The sequence below is a fragment of the Lithobates pipiens genome, unplaced genomic scaffold (genome assembly GCF_037356315.1).
Source record: "Lithobates pipiens isolate NorthernLeopardFrog02 unplaced genomic scaffold, aLitPip1_a1.2 Scaffold_8, whole genome shotgun sequence".
NCBI lineage: Eukaryota > Metazoa > Chordata > Amphibia > Anura > Ranidae > Lithobates > Lithobates pipiens.
In genome coordinates this window covers 59221737-59236188 of record NW_027507903.1, presented here as the reverse complement: position 1 = coordinate 59236188, position 14452 = coordinate 59221737, and the positions used below count along the sequence as shown (strand labels likewise).

At 43.1% G+C, this 14452-nt stretch overlaps 1 protein-coding gene across 5 annotated transcripts in view; it reads left to right on the top strand.

Annotated features, from left to right (window-relative positions):
- Window positions 1–14452, top strand: part of USP8 (ubiquitin specific peptidase 8) — a 104707-nt gene that overhangs the window by 69606 nt on the left and 20649 nt on the right. For all 5 annotated transcript variants that reach the window (XM_077470847.1, XM_077470846.1, XM_077470849.1 and 2 more), the window contains 6 exons: window positions 3866–4131; window positions 7096–7512; window positions 10812–10889; window positions 12108–12182; window positions 12275–12522; window positions 12617–12829. In XM_077470847.1, coding sequence (XP_077326973.1) covers window positions 3866–4131; window positions 7096–7512; window positions 10812–10889; window positions 12108–12182; window positions 12275–12522; window positions 12617–12829 — 1297 coding nt within the window. The remainder of the gene's footprint in view (window positions 1–3865; window positions 4132–7095; window positions 7513–10811; window positions 10890–12107; window positions 12183–12274; window positions 12523–12616; window positions 12830–14452) is intronic.

Below are 14452 nucleotides of genomic sequence, written 5' to 3'. Positions count from 1 at the left end.
GGTTGTGTGTTGTTTTTTTTTTTTTCCATCCCTTTTCTTATTAACCCTTTTGCTGCCAGGCCCTGTGCTCCATTTTGTACACTCGGGTGGCCAGACCATTTATTTTTCATTTATAACTTAGTTTGTGAAAGACACCCCCATCCCCCCCACCCAAACCATATATGTTTTCTGAAAGCACATGATCAGTAGAATAAAACAAAGGTGCTTTTTTTTTTTTTTTTTTTTTTTTAAGACCCCCGCTGTATTTGCGCAAATGTTTATCAAACTAATGTATTTCCAAAAAATACACTAAAACCATTATTGGTAGATAAAAACACAGCTAATTTAACACAATTCTTGCCTACTAAATATAAAAGCTTAATCTCTATGGAGTTAATAAAAAAACAAATATTGGTACATTTTAAATTGCGCCTTTTTGCAAAATGGTGCAAATCGAACGTACCCAAAAATTTCTCTAAAAATCGGGAAGTTTTCATTTTTCACTTACAGCCTTCAGAATTTGAAAAGACCTCTCAAACTAGACATTTTCTAAAAGCACATGGCCCGTTGAATAAAAAAAAGTGCTACTGATTTTTTTTTTTTTTGGGCCCTGCAATATTTGCGCAAATGTTCATCATACCGCTATTTTCACTAAAATCATTAATATTGCACATGAACGCAAAGTAACTTACAAAATTCCTGATAAATTAGTACTAAAGCCTCGCTCATATGTGGCAAACTAAAGTGTATGCCCATGGAGGGCCATGTTTACCTGCACAGGGATGCACAGGTGTTCCATGCATTCCCGTACAGGCAGTCACATTTTATGTCAATTGGGATGCAGTGGTTGCGTAGGCATAGCTGCTATTCCCAATCTGCCATCCGTGTGGGTGTGGGTGTATGACCCCCAAACACACAGTGGGAGCAATTGCTCGGTTTGTGCAGTTGCTACATCCCAAATGACATCAATGGCACTGCCTGCACAGAGATACAGGGAACACCCGTGCGTCCCGTAAACATACACTGTGTATGACCATTGTGAACAAGACTTTAGGCCCCTTTCACACAAGCACACTGATCGGATCTGCCTGTCTGTTTTTCAGGTGGACCCAATCAAACCGCCAATTGTGCTCTATGGAGAGGCTGATGTAATTGCACATATGTCCGTTTACACCTGCCTGCATCTGATCCAGTCCGCTAAAAACTGAGGGATAGGGATTCCATTCCCCATCCATCTAGCAGATCGCATGGCGTCTGATAGAAATGGACAGGCAGTCTGTTTCCTTCCAACCATCCCATAAAGAATATGGAGGTATGTCCATGTCCGCTCTGCATCAGCGGAGCGGACACCGACCTGTCATCTGCCTACTCAGCAGGGATCAGCAGACAGATCTCCTGCTGAGCAGGCAGATCTGCTTGACAGTCCGCTCCATGTGAAAGGAGTCTTACCAGGAGCGGCTGGTCCATTAGGGGTGCAAGGGTGCCGCCCCCTTCAGGGTGCCCAACTCATCCGTTTTGTATGTTGTGTTTTTTTCTTTTTTGAGGTATCAAGTCTCTTTTTTTTTTTTTTTTTTTGAGACAGAGAAAGGGTTTGAAGTCCCTTGCACTGTATCATCTGTCTAGAGATTCCATTGATTCAAAAAATGACAGACTTATACATTGTATCACTCGTGGTTACAATAATATCAGCTGTCGGTCAGTGTGCATATTGCAGTGATAATTTTGCGACTAAAACATTTTAGTCCAATAAATTAATAATATTTTAGTCGATTTAAAATACAACTAAAACTAAAATGGCATTTTAGTCAAAAGACCAAGTCTAAAACGAAATTAAAATTTGACTTCAAAATAAACATTGGTCTGTAGTACATGTTACCTAAATACCATAATAAAATTCGATTTTTCACTCCAGCAGTATATAATGAGTTTGGAAATTGTAATGAAATGTTTAATTACACCTATTATATTTTAGACGACTAAAATGTACTGGCGATTTTAGTCGACTAAATACGACTAAAACAATTGCAGAAGACTAAAATGGGACTAAAACTAAAATGGCATTTTAGTCCTAAGACTAAACCTAAATTGAAATTTCCTTCCAAAATTAACACTGGTGATCAGTAGTGAACGCTGCATGTGCCCCCTCTCCTACTGGGGGGATCATAGTAAACATGTTTACTAAGCCCCCCAAGCCCCAACTTCACCCCCACCTGCACTGCTCCCCCCCATGATCCCCAGCATGACAGATCACAGAGATCTGTGCTGGGAGAAGATGCAGGCGGAGGGAAGAGAAGGAGAGATGCCGCTTGGAGTGACCATGAATCGGGGGTGTGGGGGCAATTGGGGGGCGATCGGACTGGTGGGGGGACACATCTGGACCCCCAAGCCCCATGCAGCACCTGAAGCCGGCAAAAGTGGAAGAGAAGGGAAGCCGGCTAATGATGGTGGCTGTGGGGAACGGGTTTGCATGGTATGGGGTTGAACCGGGTGGAAGGGGGTAATTAGTGCTGGGAATGAAGAAGGGGGGGTAAAGGGGATAGGAGAGGACAGTGGGGAGGGTGGCAGTTTCAGATGTAAGGGTGCAGCACGGGTGGAGAGGCAGGGAACCGGGAAGCGGCGGGAGGGGTCACATTGGGGTTAATAACTCTCACTCTGATCAGCGGTTGTTGCTGATCAGAACATGTTTGTTATTTTAATTTTAAACAAAATTGACTTTAGTAACACTTTTTTAAGCTGCTGCTCAGCATATTGCAGCTAGTATATATACCCAAACCTGTTCGTATAGTGCATTTTAATGCTATACGTAACCGTTTTTTTTTGTTTTTTTTTCATAAAGTGTATTGGCCTGGATCCACATTTGCATCACTCTTCAGAGAGCATTTGACAGGCAGCGAGGAGGCATTGTATCGCCTCCTCACTTCCTATTTTAACCCCTTGCTTTCCACACTAATGAGCCATAAATGCATTCATTGCATGCTCAGTGATAAATCGGGAATATCGAGGTCTAGGATCACCTTAATTTGGGCTTTTTCTAGCTGGACGTATTTAATTCATTTTTAATATTCAAAAACTAAACTCCCCACCCGTCTATCTCCATGTTTTATTCTACTGAGAAATTACTTTAAAAACATGATGAAATGTAAAAAAAAAAAAGCGGAAATACTCTTAAGACATGCAGATGTCTTTCCTACTGGGTGTAGTTGGGAGGTATTTAGGTATTTGCCCATGTGTGTGTCCAGCCTGTTGTGGACCCCGGATGATTTTAAATACAATTAAGATAATTTAAAACAGTTCCTCAATTTTACTATCAAGACGACCTGAACTTGATTACATGACCAAAAATAATTGCCGCTGATTGTAGGTTTAGGTAGGCGAGACTTCTGTTAGCGTCCCTGTTTCTCAATGGTTGCTCCGAGTTCAGAGCAGAACCTGGGAATATCTAGGTAGAAATTAGTACGTTGTTGCAACTGGTTCTGACCAAGCCAGGATTTTCCATTACCCCACTAACAACCCATGCATGTTACATTTTTAATTTTTTTTTATCTACAAAGCTCTGCTCTATTCCCTGCATTGTGGTGTTGTCCACTGTCTGCAGAAGACTTGCATCTCCAAACATGTTGGTGATCTGCTACTCCTCTTATGTGGAATATCATTATGGCATATATAAAAGATACAGGGGCCTAAACCTCAGACTAGTGTAAATTTAAGGATTGCTCTAACCTCTCTAAATCTTGATCTACTGACAAAGGCAATTCCTCTCTTCATAAATTTAACCTGTAAACTTTGTTTGGGATGGCCTGTCCCATGTGTGGCACAGTGCAGTGATGTGTATAGTGTCTCTCTGGTACCCTGTACTCCTATGAAGTATTTTTTTCTTTTGTTGCAGTGAATTTCAGCTACCCATCTCTGGAGGAGCCTCCACAACTGCCAGTTCCTGCTCCTTCCATACTAGTTAAACCAAATCCACCACCCGCCACCCAAGCTGAACCTACTCCTGAACAAGCACCAGCTGCCCAGCTACCTGAAGCCAGTAAAGGAGAAAAGATAAAAACGATTAAGTTGGATAAAATTGAAGAACCTGTCACTGTAAAACAGAAGCCAGAGCCTGCTCCCCAAGTCCATCCCTCAGATTCTGCAAAGCCTATACCACATGTAAGCATGTATACTGTATGTGAATATATAGCGTGTGAACAGATTCTCTTACAATGTGTGAATTACTTATCAGTTCAGTCTTTTGATTAAAAAAAAGTTACAGCTTTATTGTATAAATTTGAGGTATTGTTTTCTGATTTCCAGTTTTGTAAATTAGGCCTTAAAGGAGAAGTACAACCAAAGCTCATTTGGCTGTACTTCTCTTGTGGATTATAGGAATGCAGTTTGTTCTGCACTCCTGTGACCCGTTTTTGGGTCCCACTGTCGGCTGACCTCACAAAGTAGTCCATGCTGGGGAAAGATCATACCCATATGGTCAGGATCCACCCAGAAGCCTAGATCGGCACCTGGCTCAGCCTCTCAGTGAGCATCTGAGAGCCTGAGCCAGCGGCTCCCACCACCTCCGCAGCCTGTCCCTCCAGTGAGTGCTGGAGGGGCAGAGCAGAGAGTCGGTGACTGACGGCCACCAGATCTCTGCTCACAGTGCTCTGAGAACCGACTGATCAGTGGTCTTTGATCGCTCACTTCTCAGTCTTGGAGCCGGCAGAGAACTGATGCTGCATCCACCGAGGTAAGTATGATTTAGAAAAAAAAAATTCTCTTCTAAGTGTTTTACTTCCTTTTTTCCTTAAGAAGTTGAATTTGGCCCAAAAACTTGATATTTGCATATAAATGTAAAATGGACAGAGAGAGCAGGACTCGGGACCGAGCACGCACTAGTGCCTGCATAGCAAGCGGCTTGCTATGGAGGCACTCGGCATGGGGGAGGGGCCCAGAGTGCCAGCAGGGGACTGGAGAAGAGGAGGATTGGGGCTGCTCTGTGCAAAACCATCACACAGAGCAGGCAAGTATGGCATGTTTCTTAATATAACCCCCAAAAATTGTCTTTACAAACACTTTAAAGTAATGCGTGTTAATGCACTGTGTGTATAAAGTTGTCCTTAGTTTAGCAAAATCTCTTTCCAAATGTGTGTCCTAGAACCCCAATACAGCCCTTCAAGATATACAAGGTTCATACAAATTTATTTAACTCTAATTTTAAAGTGTAACCAAACTCAAATACAGTATTTATCGGTGTATAACAAGCACTTTCCCCCCCCTTTTAAAATCGTGAGGAAATCGTGGGTGAGTGTTATACACTGATCCCTGCTGTCTCTGAGGGAAGGGGAGCGAGCCCCACTGAATTACATAGAGCCGCGATCTCCTGTGTACCCAGCGCTCCGTCACGCACAGCCCTGCATTGGACCACTGTTCTGTCTATCATATGAGCAGGGCCAGGAGGCGTGGCTGTGAGCGACGGAGCGCTGGGTACACAGGAGATCGCGGCTCTGTGTAATTCAGCAGCGCTCGCTCCTCCTCTTCCCTCGGAGACAGCAGGGATAATCCAAAGGTGAGGCTGCAGATGGGCACTGAACAGGCTGCATTGTTGGTCAATTTATAGACTGCAGATGGGCACTGAACAGGCTGTATTTTTGGGCAATTTAATGGCTGCAGATGGGCACTGAGCAGGGTACATTGATGAGCTGTGACCCTAATTTTGCTTCAAAGTTCTTTATTTAAAATGTAAGTTTTTTTTTTCCTATTAAACTTCCCTCCTAAAATTGGGGTGTGTTTTTTATACGCCGATAAATATGATGCCTTCTTTTCACCCTGAAAATGTAGCTGTGCAAGGTTTTTTTTGTTTTTTTTTCAATGCTTCTGAGTATTTAATCGTTGAGACCCAGACTGGAACTATTTTAAGTGTTACTATAACTATCACATTTGCTGGATAGCTTGGCCTGGAAAAATGATAGCTGGCTGTACAGGTAAAAAACAGGGTGAGGCCGTTATACACTGTCATATAATGTAACGCTATTGACAGTCTGTCAGAAATAGGGTAATATTCTATCTTAAATGTACAGAACACAGGCTGAGTATTCATAGACCCTGTGTTATAGGCCGATACGTTAAAGTGGAGGGCCACCCAAAAAAAAAGCAATAAAAAAAAAATTCACTTACCAGAAACACTGTTGCTAGGCAGTCTTCCTAATCTGCCTCTTCCTATTCCGTGGCTCTTCCTCCTCTTCAGTCAGCGGCCCCATTGCCTTTTGGGACGTGTGTGTGTCCCAGAAAACAATGGGGCCATTCACAAAGCGCCACGCGACTCACGCATGTGCAGTAGGAAATGGGCAGTGAGGCCGCAAGGCTCCACTGCCTGTTTCCCTTTGTTATGATGGAGGCGCTGGCACCCGATCTGATGGACGGATTGGCCTCGGGGCGGCCGACATTGCACAATCGTTGGACAGGTAAATGTCCTTATTAAAAGTCAGTAGCTACAGTGTTTGTAGCTGCTGACTTCCCAATAACCCTATACCATTCTTTCAGTCCACTATTTTTTGCTAGTGTCTTAGGCTGGATTCACACCTCTGCATTTTTAGTGCATTTTGCAGATTTGCACTACAGAACATGTTCCATAGGAAACCATGTTAAATGGACTAGTGCAAACCTGCAAAATGCAAAAAGCACTAAAAATTCATAGGTGTGAATCCAGCCTTAAGGTGATGGGCCTCTCTTCCCTTATAACAAAATCATTCTTGGGTTAATTGGTTTATTTTATGTTTGGATTCTTCAATCAACTCTTCACTTTCTTTGAATGCCACAATAGAGTTGGTGCACCCGGATCGCTGCAAGCTCAGGATTGATACCTGGACCCCACAATGTTGGGACAACCTGTATTGTTTCTTTCGGCAGAGGATCGCGGTGTGTTGCACTGTTGTGCAGTGACATGCAATGCCTTCTTGTGCTTTGCGTAAAATGCTACATGTCTACATGTTACCCCAGCTCACTGCATCACACCTCTGGGCTGCGATGCAATGTGAACAAGTGATTAGCATTTAGTCAGTGTGCAGAGTCGCCACACTGAATGATCCCTTACACTTTCACTAAAATAATGTTTGTTCTAATCGTTTTTCTTTTGTGATGTAGATCGACCGCACAAAGAAACCTTCTGTGGTGGTTAGCGAAAGCCCCAAAAAAATGAAGACTGAAGTCAAAGACAATAAAGCAATAATAAATGGTAAAGTTATCCCTGATCGTTCCACAAAGCCAGCGTTGAACAACAAACCCTCCAAAGTAGACGTAGATAAAAAAACTCCAGAGAAGAAAGAGCAGACGGAGAGGCCTGTGGAAGACCTCACAGACAGTGCACCAGAAGAAAAAGAAAACATTAAGAACAGTATTGGTGAGCCTGACCAGGAATCCCCTCAAAAGAAACCAGAACAGGAGATAAAAAAGCAGACAGTGACTGAGAAAGAAAAGAAGGATATAAAAAGCACAGGGGCAGATCAAAGTGTTTCTGATGAAAGAAATAAAGAAGTGACCATATCACCCATTCTAAAGAAGGTGAGACTGTGGGTCCAGAGTTATTCATACTATGCATATACACAACTGCCATCACTTTCAGGTGGGCTTTTCTTTTTTTTACTAGATGGTCCTGAGCCCAGAACACCCAGTGTTCACATAGGAAAGACTAATGCAGTCATGTGTTATGATTAAAGTACTGGGCCTCTTGAACTCAGGCGCCTGAATCCCTGCAATATAAATGTCCATTCACTATACTCATGTGTACATGTGCACCAGAATATACCCTGGTACAGCATACACAACTAGAGCTGGCTGTATACAGTACCTGTGATTTCCAGGCACATTCACTAGAATTTACACTGCATAGGCTTGTGCAAGAGGCCCTTTTTGTTTTTTTGTTAACACAACAGTGTAAGTGCTTACATTTGATATGTATCGGCCCCCTTTAATCACTTCTACAGCAGCACCCTTGCAAATGTGCTAACAAGAAACCAGCTTGACAGTAAGAGAGAGCAAAGTATTGAGTTATCATACTGCTGCTTCTTTATTATCCACTGACAGGATGGGGGCAGGGAGGGTACTATGTGCAGGAACCGTTCTTTGCTTTCTGACAGGTTAGCCCAACTTAAAGTAGAAGTACAGCCAAAGCTTGTTTGGCCATACTTCTCCTGTGGATCAGTTCTGCACTCCTGTGACAGTCAGCAGCTCTCTGTGAGAATCGAGAGATCGGCAGTGTTCGATCGCTTGGTTCTTGGTGTTAGAGGTATCGGGGACAGATGCAGCAAGATCCAAGTAAGTATGATTCTTAGAACAAAAAAAACAAAAACAAACATACTTTTCTTTTAATGTCTGTAATCTTCAGAGGCTTACTTTCATTTGGCAGAAATTGAATAGTTTATTTTTTCTTACTGCCATCTCTATTCTTGAGGAGGGACATGCTTGTGGCTCTGCCCCATTTCACCAACACTGACATTTCCTATAGTCCAGTGAATGCACAGATACACCGAAGGGCTCTGCCTGGCTTTCGGGGCTGGGCAGAAGAACCCTGCAGCACATTTTGTTCTTAGCCGAGCTATGCTCATGCATGCACGGAAAAAGAGCGTTCCAAATCTGTCAGATTTCAAGGGCTTTGCCTGTGCGTAGCCCTCTTCAGGTCTCCCCCCAAATTTTTAATTGGATTCAGGTCCGAGCTCTGGCTAAGCCATTCCAAAACGTTGATCTTCTTTTGGTGAAGCTCTTTTGTCGATTCTGAAGTTAGGCTTTGGGTCATTGTGTTTTAAATGGTGAAATGTCTCTTCATCGTCAGCTTTTTAGCAGAGGCCTGAATGTTTTGTGCCAAAATTGACTGATATTTGGCTCTGTTCATAATTTTCTCCACTTTGATTAAAGCCCCAGTTCCAGCTGCAAAAAAATATCCATAAAGTATAATGCTGCCACCACCATGCTTTACTGTGGGTATTAGAGCCGGAAGTTCACCCGCAGTCTTCTGGGACACACCACAAGTCCCAGAAGACTGCGGAACCATTCACAAGACACAATGTGCGTATGCACAGTAGGAAACAGGCTGTGAAGCCACAAGCCTTCACTTCCCTTTTCCATTACTAGAGATGCCGGTGCCTGAACCCAATGCTAATTGAAGAATTGGTTTGAGTGAGGACACTGGATCCCTGGACAGGTAATTGTCCTTCTAATAAAAGTCAGCTGACTTATTTTTTGTGGGGAGCCTGGAGCTCCTTTTTAACAGTGCCGACCAGCTGCCGTCATGATACTGAGGCAGGTTGGCACAATCCCGCGAAGCATCATAGCTGTACGTCAGTCCCTTTAAGGGGGATAGCAGGCACGCACACGTGTGCGGTTCTATATCATTATATATATATATATATATATATATATACACACACACTGTATAGTTCTATATAAATACATTGTGCTGTAATGTTAATAGGTCCACCTCTATTCATATGCCATCTATACAGATCACATCCCCTCCACCTGATGAGTATTCATTAAGTTCTGGCTGGAGCAGATGATACTTTGGCGTGAATAGTAGCTAGAAAACTGGCTGGCAGGAATACCCTCACCATCAGTATAGGACCGCTGATAAGCCAGTACAACTGGTCTTGTTGTACTGGGTCCAGGCCCCATCAGCTAAACAGGGGGGCCCAGGCAGATTTGGGGGCATGTGCACATAAAGTCCGTTCCACATGTCCCGCTGCACAATCAGTTCAGGTGGGCTGCCCTCCCTGGCAGAGTGTTTCTTTGTACAGCCACTCCTTTAATAAGCGCCAAGGAGGTGCGAGGGAGAGGTTGATGTGAGGTAGCTGAGAGGGCGCAAGTCTGAAATCCCAGCAGTGGGTGATGGTGCACAGTGACACTGACACAGCAAAACTACTCTGGAAAAATTGTATTGTCCCCAGGCTCCCCACTTTGTGCTTATGATCATCATCAATTTCTTATGGCTGTGCGTTACAGATTGTAGCACAGTACAGTCATAACCAGGTCAGCACCCAACAGCCATCGACACAGTGACAGAGCCATAGAGCACCTGCTGTGATCATCATCATGACCATAAGCACAGTGTTTAGTGGGCAGTAAAAACAAATGGCTCCACTCCCTGGACATTTTCATCCAAGCTTTTCATTTAGGTCCACCTGTCAGTTTTTCATGCAGTCCTAATTGAAAGCTCCATGTAGGTTTACAGGTGGCCCAATGTAAACAGACTAGTGTCCCTTACACCCGCCTACCTTCAAGTCTGTTTGAATCCAGAAAGAAAAATGAAAAAGGGCTGTATCCTTTATTTTTTTCCAGAGCTACTGTAAATGTGATGGATCAGAGGTAGCCTGAGGTAAGTGGACACAAGCCCATTTACATCTAACCCCTAGAGCAGGTCCAAGTCCACTCCTGTCTGCTGTACAGATAATGACATCTGTGCCGTTCAGCTCCAGTTCAAAAGGGAATCCACTCATGGATCCCAACCATCCCTTGGGGGGGGGGGGGGGGGGGGTGGGTGGGTTGGTGGGCCCTATGATTTCTAACTGCCAGCCAGTCTGTTAGCTGTACAATCCGCTCAACTGCTCCAGGGAGAGATCTACACAGAGATAATGGGGCTGTGATCAGGAGAAAAATTCTAGAAACTATTAATTCATAGTTTAAATGATTTAAGGCTCTTAAAACCGTATATGCAATTTATTTAATTTTATTGCTTTAATGATTTTTCCTATTATGGGTGTAAGTGGGGCCTCATATCTAAGTTTTGCCTAAGGCCTCACAAAGCCTAGATTGGGTGTATAAGCAGATGTTTGTTTATTTTCTACTTATGCTTTTAAATAACTTTACAGACTGAAGCAAAGAAAAACACTCATGATGATAAAGCCAATGTTATTACAAAAGAAATAAATGAAGATGGAAAGCCTAAAGTGAGTATCATTTTTAGAAATTTTGTTCTTTTTTTCCCATTATATTCATATCTATATAAAGTGACTCTGTCACTGTAAACATTTAAATGGAATGCTGCCAGCAGCAGATATACAATGTAATCACCTAGCGGGGCCTGCACATATCTGCAGCAGCCCTCTTCTTTCTCTGCAATGGATTAGTGTTGGCTCTTCTGAATGAGCAAAGCTAAAATTTCATTGTATAATTGGAACTTGCCGACTACTGTGTCTCCCCCCCTCACATTTCTATTGGCCCATTATGATGGATTCCTTCCTTGGCCAATCAAAATGTGAGTAGAAAGAAGGTAGGCAAACATTTAGGGCTCGTACACACAATCTGACTTTCCGCTTACAAAACCGTGGATTTTTGTTCGAAGGTTGTTGGCTCAAACTTGTCTTGCATACACACGGGCACACAAATGTTGGCCAACAATTACGAACATAGTGATGTACTACGTGTTTTTTCAGCTCTTTAGCACCACCCTTTGGGCTCCTCCTGCTAATTTCGTGTTAGTAGAAGTTTGAGTGGTGATTCGTGCTTTTCTTTTTTGCGTTTTTTTTATTTTTTTTATTTTGCATTATTATTATTATTATTATTATTATTATTCTTGATATCACTTGAAAAAAAAAAAAACCTTTGAAAATTAGTTTGCAATAACTCCAGCAGTATCGCCAGCAAAGCAGCTTCATTATTATCCCATTAAAGAAGAAGAGAATTGTGTGCTGCATTTGAAGATTTCCAAATTTGCCACATCACAACTGTTAATGCTCCGTTACGAATGCTAGTTTACAAGACCGGCCGCTTCTGCTTCGGAGCATGCATGGACTTTTGTGCGACGGACTTGTGTACACACGATCGGACTTTCCGACAACAGTGTTTTGTTGGCGGAAAATTTGAGAACCTGCTAGCAAACATTTGTTGGCGGAAAGTCCAACAGCAAATGTTCGATGGAGCATACCCACAGTCGGACTTTCCGACAACAAGCTCACATCCAACATTTCCTGTCGGAATATCCGACCGCGTGTACACGGCATTAGAACCACTGGCATTTGACCATAGCAGAGGGTTGATGCTAGCTGTTGCCTGTATGTACACTTCAAGGCCTTTATAGGAAGCTGCACTTCTAAGTGTTGAGCTAATTTCAGTTGATAACCAAACCAGCAAATGTAATTGAAACTTACAAATGTTTTTTGATTTAGAGGGAGCCTTTGATGCGAGCTCGAAGTGAAGAGATGGGTAGAACTGTACCTGGAATGCCAGAAGGTTGGGTCAAGGTAATACATCTGTATTTATGTGCATGTAGATAACATGTCTGTTATGTGGTTTGTGTAGGTAGTTACTAATGCAAGTTTGCCATCCTTTACAGTTTCTTGAACCTGTAACTGGTACTTACCGATATTATCATTCTCCAACTCACACGGTTCACATGTATCCGCCTGAAATGGCTCCCACTTCTACGTCCACTCCAGTCCAGAAAGTCAAGCCTCAGATGCATTCAGATGTAGACAAAGAGCAAACCAAATTAAAGAGATCTTACTCTTCACCAGACTTAACCCAGGCTATAAAGGATGAGGAAAAGAGGAAGCAAACTCCTATAATTAACCGTGAAAATAAGTAAGTATTTATATATTATAAATCTGCATGCCTGCATAAATTGTGTCTGAAGATTAATACAAATGTGAATATTGTATTTTTTTTTTTGTTAAAGGCCAACAGCTCACACTAAAACTGAAATCACAAAACTGTCAGCATATAAGATCCGCAGCCTGAATCCTGTGTTTGGAGGTGCTGGCCCAGCTCTCACCGGCCTGCGGAATCTTGGCAATACTTGTTATATGAATTCCATCTTACAATGTTTGTGCAACACTCCACACTTAACAGAGTACTTCCACAAGAACTGTTACCAGGCAGACATAAACAGGTAATCTATAAAAAGTATGTATAAAAAACAATTGCACAATGAAAACATTTATTTTTAATTTTGCATCCTAAATAAATTTCAGTAACGGTATAGTGATTGTTCAAGCTTTCCTTTAGTGTGTCCATGCTGTAAAAGAACAGGTTATCACTATACATGGCTCTTCCCATATTGGCTTTAGTGAATTAAGCAAGTATTACATTTAAAGAGGAAATTAACCCTGAAAAAAATAAAAATAAACCCTGCAAGGCAAAAGGCATAATCAGCTAGTATGTATATAGCATAGATGGAAGCCGTTCAAGCGGTCATGGTTATTTATCTCCGCCGCTGCCATGTATCCCAGGGTGACTTCCGGGTCTCGCAGCTCCGGCCAATCACAGCGATCCGGCAGTCACTCCGGCACATGCGCGCTGGAGCCGTCATTGACGGCATGTTCGCCTTCACTTGAGGTGCGCCTGCACCCTTGCGCGCCGTAGACAGCGGTGCCCTTTTTTTTGTAAAATATCTCCTTAACCGTGTAGGTTGAGATATTTCTTGGACCTACAGGTGAGCCTTAATCTAGGCTTACTTGTAGGTCAAAGTGGTCTGTAAGGGTTTACAACCACTTTAAGGTTTACTCTAGTCCTGTGTGTCTTCCTGGAGGTTAGGTCTCATTTACAATGGGATATTTTGGCACTGTTAAATGCATGTGAGACTGCAGTGGACTTGTGTCTGCTGACACCTGCTGGCATCCGGTTTGGTCCCCTAAGTTCTGTGGACAGATCCCTCGCTGAGCAGGACGGATCCACTTGGCGGAGTCATTCCCGTCTGCAAGGGGCCTAACTTACAAATATGATAAAGGCACTGTTGCTGGCTGGTTGTCTTGATCAGTTTGGTTGTTTTAAAAGAGAAGTAATTATTCTTTTTTTTTTTTTTCTTTTATGTTTTTTTTCTTTTTTTTTTCTATTTATACTTGCCTAGGTGGATGCAGCATGGGTCCGATGCTGAGTCCGTTTCCCGGCGCCTCTGCACTGAGAACCGAGCAATCGAACACCGCTGATCGTTCGGTTTTCAGAGCTCCGTGAGCAGAGAGCTGCAGACTGTCAGTCACAGCTCTCTGCTCTTCTCCCTCCTTGCTCATTGGAGCGCTAAGCTGTGAAGGGGCAGGGGTGGCTGTCTCAGGCTCTCAGTGGTTCGCTGAGAGGCTGAGACGGGTGTCAGTCTGGGCACCTGGTGGATCCAGACTCCCACTGTCGGGATGACGCGGTGCTAGGACTGATTTCTGTCTCATCGGCATAGAGCGGACTTCAGCCCACTCTCTGCTGAAAACGGGTCACAAAATTGCAAAATGAATTGCACTCCTGTGATCCTTAGGAAAAGTACAGCCAAATGAGCTTTGGCTTACTTCTCCTTTTAAAAATCTAGATGAAGGTGATTGCAGTTGTTTGTGTAGGGCCAGGTTTATATCATCTTGCCTCTAAATTGTGACCAATGGCAAAGCAACTGGCATCTTAAAATACCCCTTAGCCAGGGATCAGCAGTTTCATCTGTTTGGAAGTCAGAACCCAAGCAAGCCTCTTGTGAACAAAACCCCTATTAAGGTAACCACTGTAACCTAAGTTCACATGTGCATTCATTTTTATTGGC